The 21508-nt window shown below is 48.5% G+C and overlaps 1 protein-coding gene across 1 annotated transcript in view; it reads left to right on the forward strand.

Moving 5' to 3' along the window:
* Positions 1 to 3018: 3018 nt before the first annotated feature.
* Positions 3019 to 21508, forward strand: part of Dnai2 (dynein axonemal intermediate chain 2) — a 36415-nt gene continuing 17925 nt past the window's right edge. Inside the window, exons 1-6 of the mRNA XM_059272067.1 lie at positions 3019 to 3185; positions 8833 to 9032; positions 11792 to 11953; positions 12879 to 13000; positions 15376 to 15518; positions 17794 to 17907. Of these exons, the coding sequence (XP_059128050.1) occupies positions 8850 to 9032; positions 11792 to 11953; positions 12879 to 13000; positions 15376 to 15518; positions 17794 to 17907 (724 nt within the window). The 5' untranslated portion in view covers positions 3019 to 3185; positions 8833 to 8849. The remainder of the gene's footprint in view (positions 3186 to 8832; positions 9033 to 11791; positions 11954 to 12878; positions 13001 to 15375; positions 15519 to 17793; positions 17908 to 21508) is intronic.

Consider the following 21508-nt stretch of genomic DNA (forward strand, 5'->3'; position numbering starts at 1 on the left):
CTGGCTAACCTGGAACTTACCATATGGACCAGGCTAGCCCGGAAATCAGAAACCTGTCTGCTTCTACATCAGGAGTGCTGGGATCAAAAGGCACCCAACTTGATCTAGTTTTGTTTGTTGTTTGTTTTGAGACTGTTTCATATAGCCCAGGCTGGCCTCAAACTTAGTATGTAAGGTTGACCTTGAACTTCTGATTCTCTTGCTTTCAGCTCAAAAGCATAGTTATTATGTTTTCACTCAATTTTAAAATTAGAAAAACAGGAAACAAAACAACAACAACAACAAAGGTGAAAGCAGAAGGTATTGGGGAGTGGATAGCATCAAAGCACATTTTATACATATGTGCACGTGTGTATGTATAATGAAAGCCCTTATCCTGTACTATTTTATATAATCTACACTCATAAAAAAATCACTAACTAATCTTTCTGTAGAAGAGTTCTAAGACCTGGTGTGGTGGAGCTTGTACTTATAGCACTTAGGAGGCAGAGGCAGGAGGATCAGAAGTTCAAAGCCAGCCTGAGTTGCATGAGACCCTGTCTTAAAAAAATGAAAACGGGGTTGGGTTGGCGGGGGTGGAGAAAGCCAGTGGTATAATGGACTAGGGACCCACCTGGAGTTTGACCAGGGCAGGGGCTGATCTAAGCAGGAACTTCTGTGGCCAGTTACACTGTGATTGGGTGGAAATCTGAGAAGCCAAGAAAAAAAAAGAAAAGAAAAGAAAAACCAGGACGTTATGAATACTCCTAATTATATGACCTCATGCTGGCCTCCCATGGTGGCTGAACTGGACCTGCCAAGAGCTTAAGAGCTAAGAGCGAGTGAGGGAGGGGGCAAGCCAGCGAGCAAGGTAACCCTTTCCAGTGTTGGTTGGCTTTACACAGGTCTGAGTGAGGGTAGGGTAGGGTAAGTTAGGGTAGGGTGGTGTGGGATGGGGAGCCAGGAACAAAATCATTGTCATAATAAAAATGACTGCCATTTCCTTTCCAAATTCCCCCTCCCCCTTTTCTTATCTGCACCCCACCCCCGCTTCCCTGCCCACATGTCGTCAGAGAGGCCCCAGCTTGCAATCCCAGCCAGCCACGTTTGCTCCATCCCGGAACAGATCAGTTTACTCCTGTGGTTCGCACTGTGCCCCACCCCCACGCCCGGAGTCCTTCCCCTGCAACTCAAACCACTAGGGCCCGGTTCCAACCCCGTATCCCACATCTTGGTGACTCATGCTTTGCCTGGCTTCATCCAAATCTCCAGTGCCCACGCCTGGCCTCAGGTTCACCTCATTCTCTGTAGCCTGTAGCAGCAAGCATGTGCTGGCCGGGCCGCAATGTGGGCTGGACTCTCTGTGTCTGATCTTCCCATTACCCTGAAGAACTGTCACTGTTCTCCTACTGTGAAGATGTAGAAAGTTTAGTCCCAGAACTGGAAACTAAGGCTGGGGATGCAGTTCAGTGGTAGGGCTCCAGCCTATCAGATGCAAGGAACGGTTCAATCCCAATACTGAAGGAATGTCTTAACACTGTTGGATTGTTGTGAAAAGATACCATGACCAAGGCAGCTTTTATAAAAGAAAGCTTTTAATTGGGGATTTGCTTATATAATTTCAGAGGGTTAGTCCATAATCATCACGGCAGGAAACATGGTTGCATGTAGATAGGTATGATCCTGGAGAAGTAGCTGAGAGCAACTACATTCTGATCCATAGGCAGCAGGAAGGGAGAGACACTGGGCCTGGTGTGGGCTTTTGAAACCCCCACCCCCACCCCCACTGACACACCTCTAACAAGGCTACACCTCCTAATCTTTTCCAGACAGCTTGCCCAACTTCGGACTAAGCGTGCATATCTATGAGCCTGTGGGGACCAATCTCATTCAAGCCGTCATGGGGGAGGGAGGGGAGACACAACTTGCTAAAAATAACATGATAAATAAATGAACAATATAGGGTCTCCAGCTCCAAATGCTCTTAGGGTCTTCTGGGAAGCTGTCTGGGATTCTGTAGTTTTCTTTCTCTTTAAAAATCACAATGTGTGTGTGTGTGTGTGTGTGTGTGTGTGTGTGTGTGTGTTCATGTGCCATACATAGCACAAGTATGGAGGTCAGAGGACAGCTTGGGAAGTCAGTTCTCCCCTTCACATGTGTGTCCAGGGGCTCAACCCAGGTCATCAAAAGTGGTGACAAGCCCCTTTCCCCACTGAGCATCTCGTCAGCCTCTATATAGGACTAAACTTCCCTTCTTTAATTTTTTAATTACTGACTTATTATTACTGTGGGTGTGCACCATGGCGGGTGTAGGAGGTCAGAGGACAACTTTGTGGAATCCATTCTCTTTTTCCACTTTGACGTGGGTTCTAGGGTTTGACCTCCGTTTGTCGGGTTTGGGAGGCGAGTGCCTGTTACTCACTTAGCCATCTTGCTGGCCCTTGGTATGGTTTTCTAATCCCTCCTGTGTTTTCTCACTTCATTGCCTTGAGCTGGTGAGAAAAACGTCTCTCACTGTGTCATTCATCATCCATCAGCTCTTTCATTCATGCAGTGAAACCATGTTTACAGTGTGCCAACTACACAGCTAAGCCATGCATGCATTCAGCCTGACCCTCAAGGAATTTCCATTCTGGATCTGTATTCAGAAGGGTGGTGGTGCAGGGGATATGGCAGCAGAACAGACCGGGTCATTGCAGCAAACAGTGACAAATCAGACAAGATCAGAACTGAACAGAGCAGGCTTTCACTAACCCAGGCGCAGGCCTTCCCACGCACTGGTCACTTTGCTTGCGTTTTCAAGGGACTTCGCCGGATGCATAACTATAGCCTTGGGTAAGGGTTTTGGCCAAGCCCTTATGACCACTAGCGGGATTCAAAAGTTGGCTAACTTTCCTCCACCTCTTCCGCAGACCTCCTCCAGAAAAGGGAGGAAAGAAGGGCTTTGCTTCCGACCAGGGGGACCTATGTCACGTGCTCCAGATCGCCTTCCGAACCGTCTGTGTCTCGGCCCGGCTGGGGTTGCTAGGCAACCGGTAAACTCCACAGCTCCCAGCCGTTTGAGCTGCGCTGGAGCCGGGACGTGGCTTGGGCGCTTCCCGGGCGCAGTGTAGCAGGAGAAACTGAGCCTAAATAAAGGACTGGAGCCCAGGAGGACGTCCAAGCCTGAAAGGAAACCTGGCGAGAGGAGGAAAGAGCCCCAGAGGGTAATAATCACCAACAGTGCAAGAAAACTAGGAGATAGATTCCTTCTAGGACAATTGTTGGATGCTGGAATCAGGACCAGCGCTCCCTAGCGCTCTTCCCGCCGCATTAATCCTCGCTGCCCGGAATATTCTTCAAGTTCTAGGACCTCTGCAACCCCCAAGCACCTTGCCTTCTGCATCACTACCCCACCAGGCCCTGACCCTGACCGTGTCCCGGAGTGGGCGGGACTTCTTTTGGGCTTTCAGGTGACTGAAGCAAACGTTCTACCCGGGGAGGATGGGGCTGTTAAGAGAGCTTTCAATTAAGAGAAGGGAGTGGGAGAGGGAAAGGCACACGCCTATGATCCCTGCACTCGGAGGCAGATGCAGGAGGATTGCCGAGAGTCTGAGGCCAGCCTAGACTACTCATTAGGTTCCAGGCCATCTGGACTAAGAATGGAGGGACGGCTCAGCAGTTAACAGCGAGCACTGCTCTAGCAGAAGACCAGAGTTTGGTTCAGGTGACTCACAGCCGCTGTAACTCCAGCTCCAGGGCATCTGACACTTCTGGTCTCCACCTCACTGCACTTGTGTGCACATACCCACATGCAGACATACCTACACACACCACATGTTTAAATTTAAAAATAAAGTCAATTTAAGAAAAGTGAGGTGGGGGGAGTAATTGTGGGAGATCACAAGAGTACTGTGATCTGGGTACAGATACTGTATGTGAATGCATCCTTTTGTTTGCCCCTCGGTCTGAGAGCTGGCCTTACCATGCCCACTAGGGTCCTGAAACATTAACCTAGTCCAGAAGTTTCTCAAAGACATGGGAAGGACGAAAGGAGCCCTCCCTCTGCGTTCCTCCCTCAAGCAAGGCTCCTCAGTTCTAGGCACACAGATGAGCTGCCCCCAGGGACAAAGGCTGGCCCTCCTCCTGGCCTCTTTTCGGTGCTGCCACCCCTGCTTCCTGCCATTCCCTGGGCTTCCCTCCCAGCTGTGTGCCATGCTTTCTGTTAACCACAAGGGTTCTCTCTAGGAATGACTTTGCTCATCATCCTCATATGACCCACCAGGATACAGGAAGTGGTCACATGTTTTAGTGCTTGGACAGGGCTATGGAGGTTCCTTGTAGTTCTGGGTTTGAGATTTGTGGGGGCTGGGTGTAGCAAGGTGGTAGAGCACGGGTATGTGTGAGGTTCTAGAGTCCGTATTACACACAGAGTGTGTGTGGAGGGGGAGATTGCGGTTTTTCATGCTTCTGGGTCTCTAGAATAGAGGCAATCTCCCCCTGACACTCCTAGGCAACAATAATATTCTTGGTCCCCTGTGCTACACACACAGCCCTTGCAGACACTCTGCTCAGACCCTGGGGAAGCCCCACCCTGCAGCACTTATCTCCCAAAAGAGGGGAAAGACTGTTGTGACACCCTTGGATGACCTTGTCACTTATCTTTGCACTGTGCTAGCTTGTGAGAAAAGCCTGTGCTGCTGGGTCCTTGAATGTTCTATCTTCCTGTCACCAGGCTGGCCTTTAAATGTCCCCTCTGTCTGCCTCCAGACAATGCCTCCGTTCTCCATGCGGGCTTGGCCTTGGGAAACACCAAGGAAGAGAGCAAAGCTGTTAGAATCTGATCGGGGGGGTGAAGAGACTGGTTTTTTTTTTTCCTTCCCAGAATTTTCCCATTCTCTTAAGTGTCCTTGTGTTGCCCCAGGAGTCAGCTGTGCCACAGCAATTGGAGATGGAGAGAGACAGCCCCTAATTGCCTGAATCCAGCTGCCGGGTCTGGGAGGCACGGGTGCTTTTCACAATTGGTGGAAGACAGAGAATTTAATTGACTTTGCATTCTTTTCTCCAAGGCTTCGATTTCATCCACACAGAATGAAGACAGCGGGGCACCCTGACGCAGACTTGCTGCCTTGACCACCCCTCTGCCCTCTGAGCCATCGCTCCCGCCCATAAGGGAGACTTTCCAAACCACTTTCTCCAAGAGTATAGTTTGTGTTGGCTTTGGGGGTGGTTTGAAGCATGCTTTTATTGTTTTTGTTGTTTTTGAGACAGGGTCTCGTGCTCCATCTGGACTTGAACTATGAGGCTAGCCTTTATCTCCTGATTCTTCTGCCTTTACATCCCAAGTACTGGGATTACAGGCATGTGTCACCATGCCTAGCAGGTCATGCTGCCTTCAAGGAGCAATATATGGATGCCAAGAGACTGGGCAGTTAACCCCACCCCACCCCCGTCTTCTCACTCACCCCCTGCTCCAGCTGTTCCCTTCCACTCTGGTACCTGCTTCTAGATGGACATGCCCAGCTCTCAGCCTCTCAGTTTCCAGGACTCAGTAGCCAGCCAGAGCCGTGGGTCTGACGTCTTATAGTCATGGAGCCTTATAGTTTCTGCTCTTACATTTAGGTCCACACAGGCCATTTCGAGTTCATTTTTGCATATGGTGTGAGGTATGGCTCTTTCTGATCTTTGGCTTGGGAACACCCAGTTGTCCCAGCATCATCTGCTGAAAGACCGTTCCCTCCCTGTTACATCCCTTGATGGTTCGTCAGAGATCAGCTGACCATAAACACGAAGGTTTATTCCTGAGCTTTCAGTCCGTCTCTTCGGTCATGTGTCTCTTTGCATCAGGACATCGCTGCCTTCATTACTTGTGGTTGGATTGATTGATTGATTGGTTGACTGGTTTTAAAAAGTGTTTTGAGTTTAAGTCTCACTGTGTAGCCTTGACTGACCTGACACCCATTCTGTAGACCAGGCTGGCCTAGAACTTGCAGTGATCCTCCTGCCTCTGCTTCTTCAGTGCTGAGATTATAGACATAACACCATGTCTAGTGCATAATTAGGTTTTATTGTCTGTCTCCCCTTCCCCCCTCCCCCCTCTCTCTCCTCTTTCTTCTCTCTCCTCTGTATGTGTGTCTTTGAGATAGGATCTTTTAATTTTTAAAAACATTGTTTTAAAGATTTTAAAATGTTTATCTTATGTGTATGTTTTACCTGCATGTGTGCCTGGTGCCCTCAGAGGCCAGAGAATGACATCAGATCTCCTGGAACTGGAGTTACAGATGGTTGAGAGCTGCCATGTGGGTGCTGGGATTCAAGCCCTGGTCCTCTGAAAGAGCAACCAGTTCTCTTTACCACTGAGCCATCTCCCCAGCCTCTGGGAAAGTTTAATTTTGTTTGTTTGTTTGTTTGTTTGTTTTTTGAGACAGGGTTTCTCTGTGTAGCTTTACGCCTTTCCTGGAACTCACTCTGTAGCCCAAGCTGGCCTCAAACTCACGGAGATCGGCCTGGCTCTGCCTCCCAAGTGCTGGGATTAAAGGCGTGCGCCACCACTGCTGGGCTGAAAGTTTGATTTTTATATATGTGTATGTGTGCTTGCCCTCTTGTCTGTATTGTGACATGCGAGTACTGGGAACCACACTCCAGTCCTCTATAGAGCAGTCGGTGAGTGCTGTTAACCACCCAGCCATCCCTTCAGCACCAGACAGAGTCTGACATAGCTCAAACTGAAGTTCAGAGTCCACAGTATAATGCCCCAGACGGCCAGATGACCAGCCACCTGTACTCAGCCTCCTAAAGCACAGGGTCAGAAGCTCCCTTTGTGTAGAGTGGAGGGCAGTTGGCATTGTCTTTCTGTATTCTCAGGACTTTGATAAGGAGGCCTTTCCTCACACCCTGTTTGTGTGCCAGCCTCTCTACAGCCCCTTTGCAGCTGCAGGTCAGCCCTGGAAAGACTGAGTGACCCAGCCAAGGACACACTGCTGGTGAAGGCAGGGCCAGAACTCCAGGGTCTTACCAGCCTTCCTTATAATTATTATTATTTTTTTAATTTAGAGTGAGTGTGTGCAGGTGCATGTGCTTGTGCAAGCCACCATGCACACACAGAAAACAACATGTTGGAAATAGTCCTCCCCTTCCACCATGGGCTCCGGGGATTGAACCCGGGTCTTGAGGCTTGTGCCACAAACACCTTTACCTGCTGACCCGTTTTGCTGGTCCCAATTCTTGATTCTCATGGCTAAGGAGCACAAATCAGTGACTGTCTAGTTCTGCTTGTTGAAGAAGACGCCTGGCTTTTTGTCCCTTCTCAAAGTGGCTCACACATCTGCATAGAGCTATGCAGAAGACATAGATTCCCTCTGCGGCCACCAGAGGAGGTGTAGAGCCTGGGAATCTGGCACTCTGGCTTGGATGAGCCTTTGAACAGTTGTGAGTGTGGCTAGGAGTTCTTAAGAGATTCAGGTTTCTCTAATCTGTGTACCATGTGGTTCAAATCTCGAGTGTGGTGGTGGGTTTAGCTCAAAGTCATGGTCACCAATATCACTTCCTGCCTCCCAGCAAGTGTATTGATTCAGTAGAGAGTGTGTAATTTTGTGGGTAAGAACTCTGAAGCCAGGCAGACCACCTGGGCTACTTGTCAGTGATGTGGCCCCAGGAAAGTCACCTAAAGGTACGAATGTTCAAGTGAAATGGTGATTTCATTGCTCACCTCAGAGGACAAGGGCAAGAACCAAACAATGGAATTTATACTTAGCATACAGTCAGCACTCAGATAAATTAAGTTTTTCTTGATGTTTTGTCTTGGTTTATTTTGTTTCTTTAAAGATTTTGTTTTTTCTGGGCGTGGTGGCTCATGCCTTTAATCTCAGTATTCAGGATATAGAGGCCAGTGAATCTCCAAGTTTAAAGGCAGCTTGGTCTACATGGTTAGTTCCAGGCCAGACAGTGAGACCCTGTCTTAAATAAGATGTATTTAGCTCTGTGTGTGTGTGAGAGAGAGAGAGAAAAGTGTGGGAGAAGGAGGGATTGGCATTTACACATGTGCTCACGGCGGCCAGAAGGTGGCCCTGGATCTCCCGGAGCTAGAGTTACAAACTCCAGTCCTCTGTAAGAGGAGCAAGTACTTTTAACCACTGAGTCATCTCTCCAGGCCCCTTTTAGACAAGGTCTTACTATATATCACAGGCTGCTTTTGAAGCATAGGCTGGCCTTGAACTCACGGCAGTCCTCCTGCTTCAGTCTTCCAAGGGCTGGGAGCACGAGTGTGAAGCACCATACTTGGTTTCAGAGGAGAGATTTTTGGTTTTGGTTTTGTTTGTATGTTTTGCTTCTATGTTTTGTGTTTTGAGACAGGGTCCCATGTAGCTCAGACTGGCTTTGAACTTGCTGTGTAGCCTAGGATGATTTTAAAGTCCTATCCTCCTGCCTCCACCTTCAAAGTGCCCTGCTGAATGGGATTATTTTTACAAGTGTGTGTCTGTGTGTGGGGGGTGGGGTGGGGTTGCCTGCATCCTGCGTGTATAGCTGTGCACAGTGTGTGTACACTACCCATGCAGGCCAGAAGAGGGCGATGTCGGGTCCCCTGGGGCCGGAGTCACAGGTGCTTGTGAGCGGCTGTGTGGGTGCAGGAATGGACCCCAGGGTCCTCAGGAAGAGCAGCCAGTACTCTTAACCACTGAGCCATCTCTCTAGCCCCTAAATTATTTTTTTAAAAATACAAGTGTAGCTTCTGGAGAGATCCCCTAGGATTCCCTAACCTGGCTCCCTGCAAACCAGATGCAAAGCGTGGCCCCGCGTCCAGTGGGACCTGAGGAGATGAGCGGTGTCTGGGTGGGACCCCTCACCAGTCTCAGACTCTCCTCTATCCTGCCGCAGTGGTCGCAGCCATCACCATGGAGATCGTCTACGTGTACGTCAAGAAGCGCAGCGAGTTTGGGAAACAGTGCAACTTCTCAGACCGCCAGGCGGAGCTGAACATCGACATCCCGCCCAATCCTGAGTTGTCCACACTGTATGTGGAGCGGAACCCAGTGGACACGGGCATCCAGTGCTCGGCCAGTATGTCAGAACACGAGGTGAGTGCCTACCCTGGAGATCCAGGGTGGTCAGTGGGGAAACTGGCCTATCTGGAAACTAGACAGAGTGGACGAGAGCTGGTGCTGGAGGTGTATGGGTAGATGAACCCCAAGACTCACCCCTGTGCCAGGATCAGGAGTAGATAACACCAACTCTTCTTGGGCCAGAGCAGGTGGGTCCACGGAGTGCACACCGCAAGCCCACGCTCTGAATTGCTGTTGATGCACAGTTTCTGTGATGCTGAAGGATGGATAATTAGTCACAGTTAATATGATATCTCCCAGCATGGGTGGGTGGATTCCAGGGCTCAGTCACCTCCCGACATGGCTGAGGATAGCTGTGAATGTGGCGCAAAACAAACTGGCAAATCTACTTAAAGCATTATGATGATTTTTTTCATATGTGTGATTTTTTTTTTTTAAAGTTTGTAGCAGAGGGGTTGTGTACACCCAGCTTGGCCTTGAACTTGCCAGGACAAGAATGACTTTGAGTTTCTGATCCTCCTGCCTCCATCTCACAAGTCTGATTTTTTGTTTGTTTGTTTGTTTGTTTGTTTGTTTGTTTTTTGAGACAGAGTTTCTCTCTGTGTAGCCTTGGCTATCCTAGAACTCACTCTGTAGACCTGGCTGGCCTTGAACTCACAGAAATCCACCTGCCTCTGCCTCCCTGAGTGCTGAGATTAAAGGCATGTGCCACCACTGCCCGGCCACATGTCTGATTTTTAAAGATTACATCTATTTCCTCTGTCCAGCAGAGAGAGAGACAGAGAGAGAGACAGAGAGACACAGAGAGAGAGAGAGACAGAGAGACACACACAGAGAGACAGAGACAGAGACAGAGAGACAGAAAGACGGAGAGACAGAGAGTCAATCATGTGGTTACTGAAATGAACTTTGTGGATGACAGTATTGGGTCCTATTACAGTATCAAAAAGACTGAACATGTCTAGAACTGAAATGTTCCTCCCAAGGCTTCTAAGGCCTCAGAGATGTCACTGGAGTCATTCTGGGCATTTGACCCTTCTGAGAGAACTACCCAGAGGTGCTTGAGTAAAAGGAAGTGTTACCTAGAAAATTCCCACTGGAATGGGTCAGGGCCTCAGGAACACTGTGTCCCTGTGAAGTAAGGGATCAAACTCCAATTCTTTCAGCCACACTGAGAATCATGTGGAATGAGCTAACCCATCTTACCCTGCCCAGGGTCAACCAGTGAAAGTATCACTTGATTTGGCCCAAACACCTTCACCATCTTGTGGGCGTGAGTGATCTTGGTGACTCACATGAATGAGCTTCCTGCTTTTTCAACCTAATTACTGCTTCCGGACCCAGGATGACGGTGCTCATGGCACAGCACACCCCTCAGGGCTTTCCAGTTGTAGCCCTGCGCTTCAGAGCATCTCACTCTAGGAGAGCTGGCTTAAAGTGTGGAAAGGAGACAGAGCAACCAGTTCATGGGCATGGGGATTCCTTCCCTGCAAGATAATGAAAAGCTTTGGAACTACAGAGAGGTGATGGCTGCACCACACTTTCCGGAGATGTAGCTCAGTTGGTAGAGTTCTTGCCTAACATATGTAGAGAGCCCTGGGTTCCATCCCAAATGTTGTATAAAGCCAAGTGTGAGCCAGGCATGGTGGTGCATGTCTTTAATCTCAGCACTCAGAAGGCAGAGGCAGGTGATTCTTCAAGGCCAACTTGACTGACACATAGCACGTTCCAGGCCAACTTGACCGACACATAGCACATTCCAGGCCAGCTAGGGTTACATAGTGAGACCCTGTTTCAAAAATAAAATAAAAAGCCAGGAGTTGGTGGCGCATACCTTTAATCCCAGCACTTGGAGACAGAGCCAGGCGGATCTCTGTGAGTTCGAGGCCAGCCTGGGCTACCGAGTGATCTCCAGGAAAAGCACAAAGCTACACAGAGAAACCCTGTCTTGAAAAAAACAACAACAACAAAAAAAAAACCAAAAAAAAAATTTTTAAAAATTAAATAAAATAAAAATAAAACCAAGTGTGGCAGTACATGCTTGTAATCCCAGCACCCTGGAAACAGAGGCAGGAGGATCAGAAGTTCAAAGTCATACTCAAGCTACACAGTAAGTATGAGGCCCACCTGGGCTACATGAGACCCTGTCTCAAATATAAAATGAATGAATGAATGAATGAATGAATGAAGACAACTTTTGCTGGGAAAACTGTCCGGCCAGCTCAGCAGAATGCACCAGGCAAGCCCACATTCTGAGTTGCTGTTGATCTGCACTCTGAAGCTAAAGGATAGAGGACCAATCACTGTTACTTTATCTCCCAGGATGGGTGGATGTGCTCCGGAGCCTATTCAAGAGAAAGATGGGCTGGGTGTGGTGGTGGCACATGTCTTTAATCTCAGCACTCAGGAGGCAGAGACAGGAGAATCTCTGTGAGTTCAAGGCCAGCCTGCTCTACAGAGCGAGATCCAGGCCAAGCTCCAAAGCTACAGAGAGAAACCCTGTCTCAGGAAAAAAAAAAAAAAAAAAAAAAGATGAAGATGGAACTGGGTTTTCCATGACCACCATTGCCCCCTGCAAAGCTATCAAGGTAGTGCTGCTGAGGCCACTTGTTGTCACCTGAGGACCAGAGAGGGCCTCACTTGGTGGCTTTGGTCAGGGCACCTCTTCCTCAGTATCCCCTTAAGAGCTCAGGGTCCTGGGCCCCCAGGATCTGAGTTTGCGGAAATGGCTGAATGTTAGACCTGTGACATCTCATCTGTGGTTCTCCGTTTAGGCCAACACAGAGCGCTTTGAGATGGAGAGCTGCGGGGTCAACCATGTCGAGGGGGGCTGGCCCAAGGATGTGAACCCCCAGGAGCTGGAGCAGACCATCCGCTTCCGGAAGAAAGTGGAGAAAGATGAGAACTACATCAATGCCGTCATGCAGCTGGGCTCGGTTAGGCTTCCCCCAGCTCCAGCTGTCCGACTCCAGTTCCCACAGCTTGGACTGTGCCCAGGCTGTGCCGAGCCCCATGTAGGCTTCTGTGGCTTCCAGCCAGGGAAGGGGGACCTCACTGCTGGCTATGAAGGCCTATAGCCAAGCAGGTTTTAGAAAAGAGTCTAAGTGCTGGAAGAGCACTGACAAGATGGCTTGGCGGGTAAAGGCCTTTGTCACCAAGGCTGATCACTTGAGTTGGAGCCCTGGAACCCACATGATAGCTGGAGAGAACTCAGTCCTATAAAGTATCCTCTGACCTCCACACATGTGCAATGGAGAGCACATCCCCCAAAACACAGGCACACGCGCAATAATAATAAAAAAGATGCAGGGAGAACCTTTGGTAAAGGGTACCCCAAAAGAGCTTGTCAGTCAGTAATGCTCACTCATGCACAGAACTGAATTTTAAGTCTCTGCCAGACACAGCAGACTGTAAACTGAATCTCACATGCTTCCTGTCCCCAAAGAGTCTGTAATTCACTCTGAGAGTCCAAGACAGACAGACAGATTTTGCCAGATACTATTAAAAGAAACACTGTCGGAGACATAGGCTTGCCCATTTGCTCCATAAGGAATGAATTTCCTGCTGAAGGAATCAAAGAAGACTCCTAGAAGGGTGTCAGGCTTGGGCTAGACCTTGCTGAACATCAGAAATGACAGGGCGGGCCTTTGGGGTGGTTTGTCCTTGACATAAGTGTGATGTGAGCCATGCTTGTATGCCTGTGTCCCCAAGAACCAATTGTAATTCTTTGGAGGTGATGCTTCCCCCATGGAACAAGGGCAGGGACCACTCCGTGTTTCTTGTCCTTCTCAGGCTGCAAGATAGCCCTCTTGGCTGGAAGAGAGCTCTCTTCACCCCTAAGATATCCGGGTGTCTCCACAGATCATGGAACACTGCATCAAACAGAACAATGCCATCGACATCTACGAGGAGTATTTTGATGACGAGGATGGCGTGGAGGTGACCGAAGAGGCACCGTCAGCCAAGACCATCAATGTCTTCAGGTAGCCCCAGAGGGAGAGTACCAGGTCCCCCAGAGCTGGAGTACAGGTGACCTGCCCATATGAGGATGCTGGGAACCAACTCAGGCTCTCTACAGGAATCTGATACCCTCTCTAGCATACACAGGCACCAGGCATGTGAGGCCCATACGTACATGCAGGGAAAACACTGATATATGTACAATAAGTAACTATTTTATTTTTATTATTATTTTTTTTTATTTTATTTTTTGGTTTTTCGAGACAGGGTTTCTCTGTGTAGCTTTGCGCCTTTCCTGGAACTCGCTTTGGAGACCAGGCTGGCCTCGAACTCACAGAGATCCGCCTGCCTCTGCCTCCCGAGTGCTGGGATTAAAGGCGTGCGCCACCACCGCCCGGCAAAGTAACTATTTTAAAAAGTCATTGCTCTTAGCAATTGAGTAGGAGTGCAGAGAGCTCTCACGTAACCCCCACCCTGACCGCACAGCAAACCTCAGAATTTCTATCAAGCCAGTGTGACGTTTCACACACTTGTAGTCCTGGCACTCAATAGGCTGAGACAGGAGGATTGAAAGTTCTAGGCCAGTCTGGGTTACAAAAAAAAAAAAAAAAAAAAGATGGTACACACCTGTATTCCCAGCATTTGAGAAGCAGTGGCAGGAAGATCAGGAGTTCAAGGTCATCCTCAGACTTGGATATGTAGGGAGTCTGAGGTGAGCCTGAGCTGCATAAGACCTTGTCTTAATAAATAAATAAATAAATGAATGAATGAATGAATGAATGAATAAATAAATAAATAAATAAATAAATAAATAAATAAATAAATAAATAAATAAATAAATAAATAAATAAAATCAGCTAACCAATCAACCAAATGTCCACTATGCAGGGGCCATGGTTTCCACTAGGGGGCAATCTTGGACCTCAGTCTGTGGATTTGGACCAAGGTCCAATGCAGAGCAGTTTTTCACTGCCCTAAAAAGTCCTTCCTGCTTTCCCTGTTCATTCTTCTGCCTTCCAACTTCTGGCGCCCACTGATCTTTTTATCATCACCCACTTCTACAAGACACACGATGCCGTATTCTTTGTGGTCTGGTTAGTCTGCCTTCTTTACTCACTAATGAGCTTGTTTCTCTGAATCTTTTCTTTCTCTCCCCCCTTATCCTTCCTTCTTTCCCTCCTTCCTTCCCTCCTTTTCTTTTCTTTCTTTCTGAGACAGGGTGTCCTGTAGCTCAGGCTAGCCTAGACTCACTATGTAGCCAACGCTAGCCCTGTATTCCTGATCCCTCTGTCTGCCTCCCAAGTGTTAGGATTAAAGCCCTTGTTTTATGTGGGGCTGGGGGTCAAACTCGGGGCTTCATGCTTGTAGGCTAAAACTCTAGCAAGTGAACTCCACTCCCAGCTCCCCCTTTTGTATTGTTAGGATTGGGGTCAGGGTTATAGGTGTGTACTGCCGTGTCTAGCTGGACAGGAGTTTTGAACTCATTTGGGCAAAAACCAAGTAGTGAAGTGGCTAGATTCTCTACCTCTTTTATGCTGATAACTGTGGAATCAGGCTCCCAGTCAAAACTTTCATCAGGTAAAAGTGTTTAAACTAGGCCAGCATAGTAGCACATACCTTTAATCCCAGCCCTTGGGAGGCAGAGACAGGCAGATCTCTGACTTGGTTTATATAGTGACTTTCAGGCCAGCCAGGGCTACACAGTCTTTAAAAAGAAAAGAAAAAAGAAACGTGTTAAACTATAGCTCACCATGGTGACACACAGGAGTATCAGATCAGTCAGGGCTGTACAGGCACTGCCTTGCTAGGGACACAGCCTGAGTTGGTGCGTGCCTAGCATGTACAAAGCCCTGGGTTCAATCCCCAGTACCTTGTAAACTGTGTACACTGGTGCTTGCCTATAATCTCTGTACTTGGGAGGTGGAGGCAGGAGGACCAGAAATTCAAGGTCATCCTCAGTTCAAGGCTAGCCTGGGGTACATGAGATCTTGCCTCCAAAATATGTATGTATTATTAGCCTAAACTTCATTCATTTGCTTCCCTGGCTGTTTCCTCTTACATTCTAGGTAGAACCATTGAGACTGGCTTTCTGTTTAAGGGAGTCTTGTCAACTTTGGCGTTTTTGTGGGTTTTGCCTTTATTTATTTATCCATGTATTTATTTATCTATGCATCTACTTATTCGTTTATTGAGACAAGGCCTGTCTACTCTGAAGACTAAACTAAGGTTGTGGATTACAGGCAGGAGCCACCTGTCGGCCCGCTTAACCTTGTAAAATAAGTTCCTAAGTGAATGTGGTTGCTTAGGTCCACTTGGATTTTTTGAAAAGGAGTCTGATAAACAAAGATTTGGGGGAACCCTACCCTCTAATCCCCTGCCTTCCCTGCTCTTCCTCCAGGGACCCTCAGGAGATCAAGCGGACAGCCACACACCTCTCCTGGCACCCTGATGGCAACAGGAAGCTGGCAATAGCTTATTCCTGCTTGAACTTCCAGCGACCCCCCTTGGGCATGAGCCACGAGTCCTACATCTGGGACCTGGGTGAGAAACGATGGTTCCATCCACAGGCCAGGGAGGGCTGAGGGGCCAGGTCAGAGGTCAGCAAAGCTCAGGGAGCCGAGAGCACAAACAAGGGATCAAAGACACTCCGTGGTGGGGACCAGGTGCAGGAGGAAGGCTCTTGTCTCCTCCCTGTGTGGGAGCAGGCAGGCACACCTCCGCAGAGCCAAAGCAGACCCACAAAGTTCCCATCCATCTACATTTGCCTTCCACACTGGGGATGGACTCTACAGCCTTGTGAGTGTTAGGAGTTGTTACTCCCCAGCCCAACTCCAGATTGTTAATCTGGGGCATTAAGATCCATGGGATCCCGGCATGGGATCCCGGATCCATAGGCTCCCCATACCAGAAGGATTCCTACTTGACCAAGAGGGGGCCCTAGTGGAGGGAAACTATCCCCCTTTTCTGATACTTGCCTTTCACATGTGGCAGACAGCGACTAAAAGACCATTTTCTACAGGCAGAAACGGTAATGACGGTAAATGTGTAGGCACAACTCAGAACTGACACTCCGCTCCTTTCTGCAGCTCATCAAATTCTGACAGCAGGCCACCCTCGCCCAGAGTCGCTCTAGTTTCAACCCTGGTCCTCAGACCTGGGTGGAAGAAATTGACAGAGAGTAGATTATTATTATTATTATTATTATTATTATTATTATTATTATTATTTTTCCGAGACAGGATTTCTCTGTGTAGCTTTGCGCCTTTCCTGGAACTCACTTGGTAGCCCAGGCTGGCCTCGAACTCACAGAGATCCACCTGGCTCTGCCACCCGAGTGCTGGGATTAAAGGCGTGCACCACCACCACCCGGCGAGAGTAGATTATTAAAGACGAAACAAAACAAAACAAAAACAGATCAATACTGTTTGTGGGGAGGGCATGTGTGTCACAGTGAACCTGTGGAGGTCAGGCAACAACTTTGTGAGGTCATTTCTCTTCGACTTTTATCTTGGAGGACTTACCAGGTCACACCAGGCTTGGGCAGCAAGTGCCTTTACCTGTTAGACCATCTCACTGGCCCCAAGAGTAGAGTTGATATAACACCCCAGTGCCATTAAATCACGGACCTGGGGACTTGGAGTTGGCTGAAGCAGCCAAGGAATGATGAAAAGACAAACACAGACAGACAGACACACACTGAAAAGCTGAGGCGGGCAGTCTGGACTCTCTGCTGGGGAAACCGCAGTGTCCAGGAAGCTCAGTGTGTTTGCTGTACAGAGTTGAACAGAGACGTGAGGTTATTGCATACGGCTGAGCAAGGGTCAGGGTCGTGGGTTCGTGCCCCACGTTGGGCGCCATTTGTAGCTGGAGTTTTCTCTCTGGGTCCTGCCAAGCCCCAGCAGTCCAACAGACCACTTATAAAATAAACACACTGACGCTTATATTATTTACAAACTGTATGGCCATAGCAGGCTTCTTGCTAACTGTTCTTATATCTTAAATTAACCTGTTTCTATTAGTCTATAAGTTGCCATGTGGCTTGTGGCTTACTGGTACCTTACATCTGGCTTGTCACGATGCTGGCTGGCAGCGTCTCACTGCCTAAGCCTTCCACTTCACAGAATTCTCCTCTCTCTGTCCCGCCTATACTTCCTGCCTGGCTACTGGCCAATCAGCGTTTTATTTATACAGAGTGATATCCACAGCAGATCCAGGGTTAGCACATACAGATGAATCAAAGAGGCAGGCTTAGGTAACCTTGGTAGGAGCGATCGCTGTAGGTCAGCCGTCTTCAGTCTGTAAATACCTAGTGAGGAGAAAGCTATGGCAGACATTCTCTGCACACACCATCAACACTCATTCTCAGTCTGCTGAAGGTTTCCCTCTGAGCCTCACTCCCAGCAGGGGATGGGGGTGAGGTGAGGCTTTGCCCTTCCTCCCTGGATCTGAGGCTCTGGGGTCCTGGGCATGGCTGTGCCTATGTCAACAGTACACACACACACACGTTCACTCAGGACTTCACTCACTCGGACTTCCTCCACTCCTTCTGCCTTAGGATCAAAATTTCATTTCATACCAACCTGGGGAATGGACTAGAACTGGAATTCAGTATACGAATACACACCCAAATCCTGATTCTCACCCTCACTGCCCCCAGATAAAGCTAGTAGCCAAGATTCAGGCAAGAGAGGCCAGAAGGAGAGGAAGGATTCCGATGCTGTCTTTATCACCCCTGCAGCCCATAGAATCAGTTAAACTGATCGGCCCGGTCCTTCCTCTGTGTAGACCTAATGGATCCCCCCCCTCTTTATTTTAGAAAACCCCAACAGACCAGAAATTGTCCTGAAGCCATCTTCTCCTCTTGTCACCCTGGAGTACAACCCCAAGGATTCCCACGTCCTCCTAGGGGGCTGCTACAATGGGCAGATAGGTAAGGAGACCCCTGCCCCGGCCAGCAGCCAGGCAGGACGCCGCTAACCCACATGTCCACCGGACTCAACCTGGACTTAGCAGGCCATTCGGGAAGCTAACACTGCAGTCCCCTGGGAGTCAAGGTTTGCTGACACTTTGGGCTAGCCTCCAGTCATAATTGTTCAGGTAAGTCTAACGTTAGCAGGCAGTAAGAAGGTTTTAAAAATCATAACTCAGGCCAGGGAGATGGCTGGTTTTTTTTTTTTTTGTTTTTTGTTTTTTTAAGATTTATTTATTTACTATGTATACAATGTTCTGCCTGCGTGTACACCTGCAGGCCAGAAGAGGGCACCAGATCTCATTATGGATGGTTGTGAGCCACCATGTGGTTGCTGGGAATTGAACTCAGGACCTCTGGAAGAACAGCCAGTGCTCTTAACCGCTGAGCCATCTCTCCAGCCCAAGACAGCTGTTTTTAACAAAATCTCAGTCGTTAGATTTTACCACCCCAGATGCTGGGGTGAAAAGCCTGCTAGCTCTGAGAGGCAGAGAAAGTACCCAGCTGACCTTCCTCCTCAGCCAAAGCCTCCTGCCTTGTCCAACCAGACTCCTCAAACTGAATGCCCCCCTTTTACTTCCTGTGTGTCTCTCTATCCATCCTCCTGACTCCCTCTTACTCTCTATGGTTTTTCTTAATAATCCTATGTTCACTTCCTGCCAACTGGTTGCTTGCTCTGCCTCTTGACCTATGATTGACTTCATTAAATCCCGTTTACAATGAGCAGAAAGCTCTTGGGTTAAAGATGTGTGCTAGGGCTGAGCCACATCACAACTTGAAACAGGTTTTTCCCGTAAATAATGCAATCTTGGGGTTCACAGTGTGATCAAATATCCTGCAGCAGATGGTTCCATTGGTAAGGGTGCCTGCCATTAAACCTGATGACCTGAGTTGACCTGTGTGACCCACATGGTGGACAGAAAGAATAGCTGCCCTCTGACCTACATGCATGCCATGGCACATATGCACCCACACACGTATACATACATAATAAATAAATAAATAAAATGTAGGGGTTTTTAGTTTGTTTGGTTCTTGGTTTTTCAAGACAGGGTTTCTCTGTGTAGCCCTGGCTGTCCTGGAACTTGCCTTGTAGACCAGGCTGGCCTCAAACTCAGAGATTTGTCTGCTTCTGTCTCCCGAGTGCTGGGTTTAAAGGAGTGAGCCACCACCACCCAGCAAATGTAGTTTTGGGTTGTTGTGTTTTTTTTGTTTTGTCGGAGCTGAGGACCGAACCCAGGGCTTTGTGCTTGCTAGGCAAGCGCTCTACCACTGAGCTAAATCCCCAACCCCTTGGTTTTGAGGTTTTTTTTAAAAGCTCAAATAAAGTCAAGGACCAGGACCCGCCATGGAGGAATGTGAGGGCCATTGTGGAGTCTCATCTAGGGAGAGGTGTCTGGAAAACTTAGGTGGGATGAGTGTGGGTGACGCTGGGTTTGCACACGCCCACCTGTTGGGAAGCGTCACCTCCTGTGTTAGCTACAGTTCCTATTGCTGTGACATCTGAGAGGAGGGACTTAAGGGAAGAAGGGTTCCTGAGGGAACAGTACTTGGTGCTGGGAGAAGCAAGGCAGTGGGAGTGGGCTGCTTCCTGGTGGTGGGAGGAGCTTGCAAAGGGGGCTTCTCACCACAGGAGAAGCAGATGTTTGGGCCTTACATAAGGCGGTCCCTCCAGCAACACACACACTTCCTCCAGCTAGGTCCCCCATTAACACCTGGGCATGTTTGTTTCTTTGTTTATTTATGCTACATTTACAGAGAGAGAGAGAGAAAGAGAGAGAGAGAGAGAGAGAGAGAGAGAGAGAGAGAGAGAGAGAGAGAGAGAGAGATTCCTTTTCCTACGGTCCCAATGATAACCTGAGGCACAATCTGGGACATTTATTGGGCTTCCTTGCGGAGCACAGGAGAGGGGTTTCCTATAGGGAGTTTGGGTGCTCTGTGCTTCTTCCCCCAACAAGCCACCCCTGGAAAGCCTTTACCCAGCAAGGATGAGAACTTCCCCATAGCTTCACAGAGAAAGCCCCTTCCCCAACTCTTCCCCCTGGCTATATACTCCAGCCTCCCAGAACATCCCCCACCCCACACCCCCTACCCCCAGCAGTTAGGGCGGAGCTGAATACAACAGGCAGTGGGGGCAGCAGGATTCTTAGGGGAGGGTCTCCTGACTCCCTCCCCTGAGTATAAGCAGTCAACAAGTCCAGCTGGTATAACCCTTTTGTAAGGGGGCACAGCTGAACTCCCCAAGGTGGCTCTGATGAGGAGGGGGGGGGGGGTGAGGGGGGGGATGGCGACTTGGGTGTGATGGTGAGTCTGTGAGAGTCAACATGTGGGAATCCGTTCTCGGGTTTCACCGTGTGTGTTCTAGGGATTGAACTCAGGCTTGGTGGCAAGTACCTTTACCCGGTAACATCTCTCAGCCCCCAGGCTTTTCTTTATTGGAAGCTAATGAATGAATTCAGTCGTTCACTTGTTACAGTTCTTGACATTTCTTCTTCCTCCCCCACCTCCTCCTCTTCCTCTTCCCCCTTTGTGTTCTTCTTGACACAGAGTCTCATGTAGCCTAAGCTGGACTTCAACTCACTGTATAGCCTAAGTTGACCTTGAACTTACGATCCTCCTGCCTCCACTTCCCAAGTGCTGAGCTTATAGGCGTGCACCTACTATGTGCCAGGTTTCTGTTTCTGAATCTGCTTTGGTGGCGTCTGTTGTTCTAGGACTTTGCCGTTTCATCTAGGTTACCCAGCTCATTGACACATCATCCGCCATCCATGATTCCTGTATGCTTTTAGTCGCTGGAGCTTTCTTATTTTTGTTTTAGTCAATCAAGAGAGGTTTGTCAATTTGTCAATTTTGTTTTCTTTTTTTAAGAACCAATTTCTGGCTTTATTAAATTTCTCAGTTTTTTTTTTCAATCTTCCTTTATACTTTATTTCAATTGTTATTCCATTTTCTGTTTCAGATGTGTGTGTGTGTCTGTGTGTGTGTTTTTCTGTGTATGTCTGTGTATGTGTGTGTGTGTGTGTGTATGTCTCTGTGTGTGTATGTCTGTGTGTGTGTATGTCTGTTTGTGTCTATGTCTGTGTGTCTGTGTGTACACACGTGCCCAGGCTGCTGATTCTGCTGCCTCCACCTCCCAAGCTCTGGGTTCGCTTTTCGCTTCCAGCTTTTGTGTTTGTTTATTTGTTTGTTTGTTCGTTTAAGACAGGACCTCACTGGGTAGCCCTTGCTGACCCTGGAACTTACTCTGTAGACCAGGCTGGCCTTGAACTCACAGAGATCTGCCTGCTTCTGCCTCCTGAGTGCTGGGATTAAAGGCACACACCACCATTCCTGGCTATTTGGTTTTTATTATTTTATCATTTTATTTGGTAAGACAGGATCTCCATGTGAAACACGTATTGGACTTGAACTCGCTGTGTAGCCTGGGCTGGTCTCAAACTTGCATTAATTCTCCTGCTTCAGCTTCTGAGCTCTGGGATTATAAATCTGATCAGTTATGCTCAGCTTTGCTTTGGGTTTAATTGCTCTTGTTTTTCTGATTTACTTTTATCTTTTGTTATTT

The sequence above is a fragment of the Peromyscus eremicus genome, chromosome 8a (assembly GCF_949786415.1).
Source record: "Peromyscus eremicus chromosome 8a, PerEre_H2_v1, whole genome shotgun sequence".
Lineage (NCBI taxonomy): Eukaryota > Metazoa > Chordata > Mammalia > Rodentia > Cricetidae > Peromyscus > Peromyscus eremicus.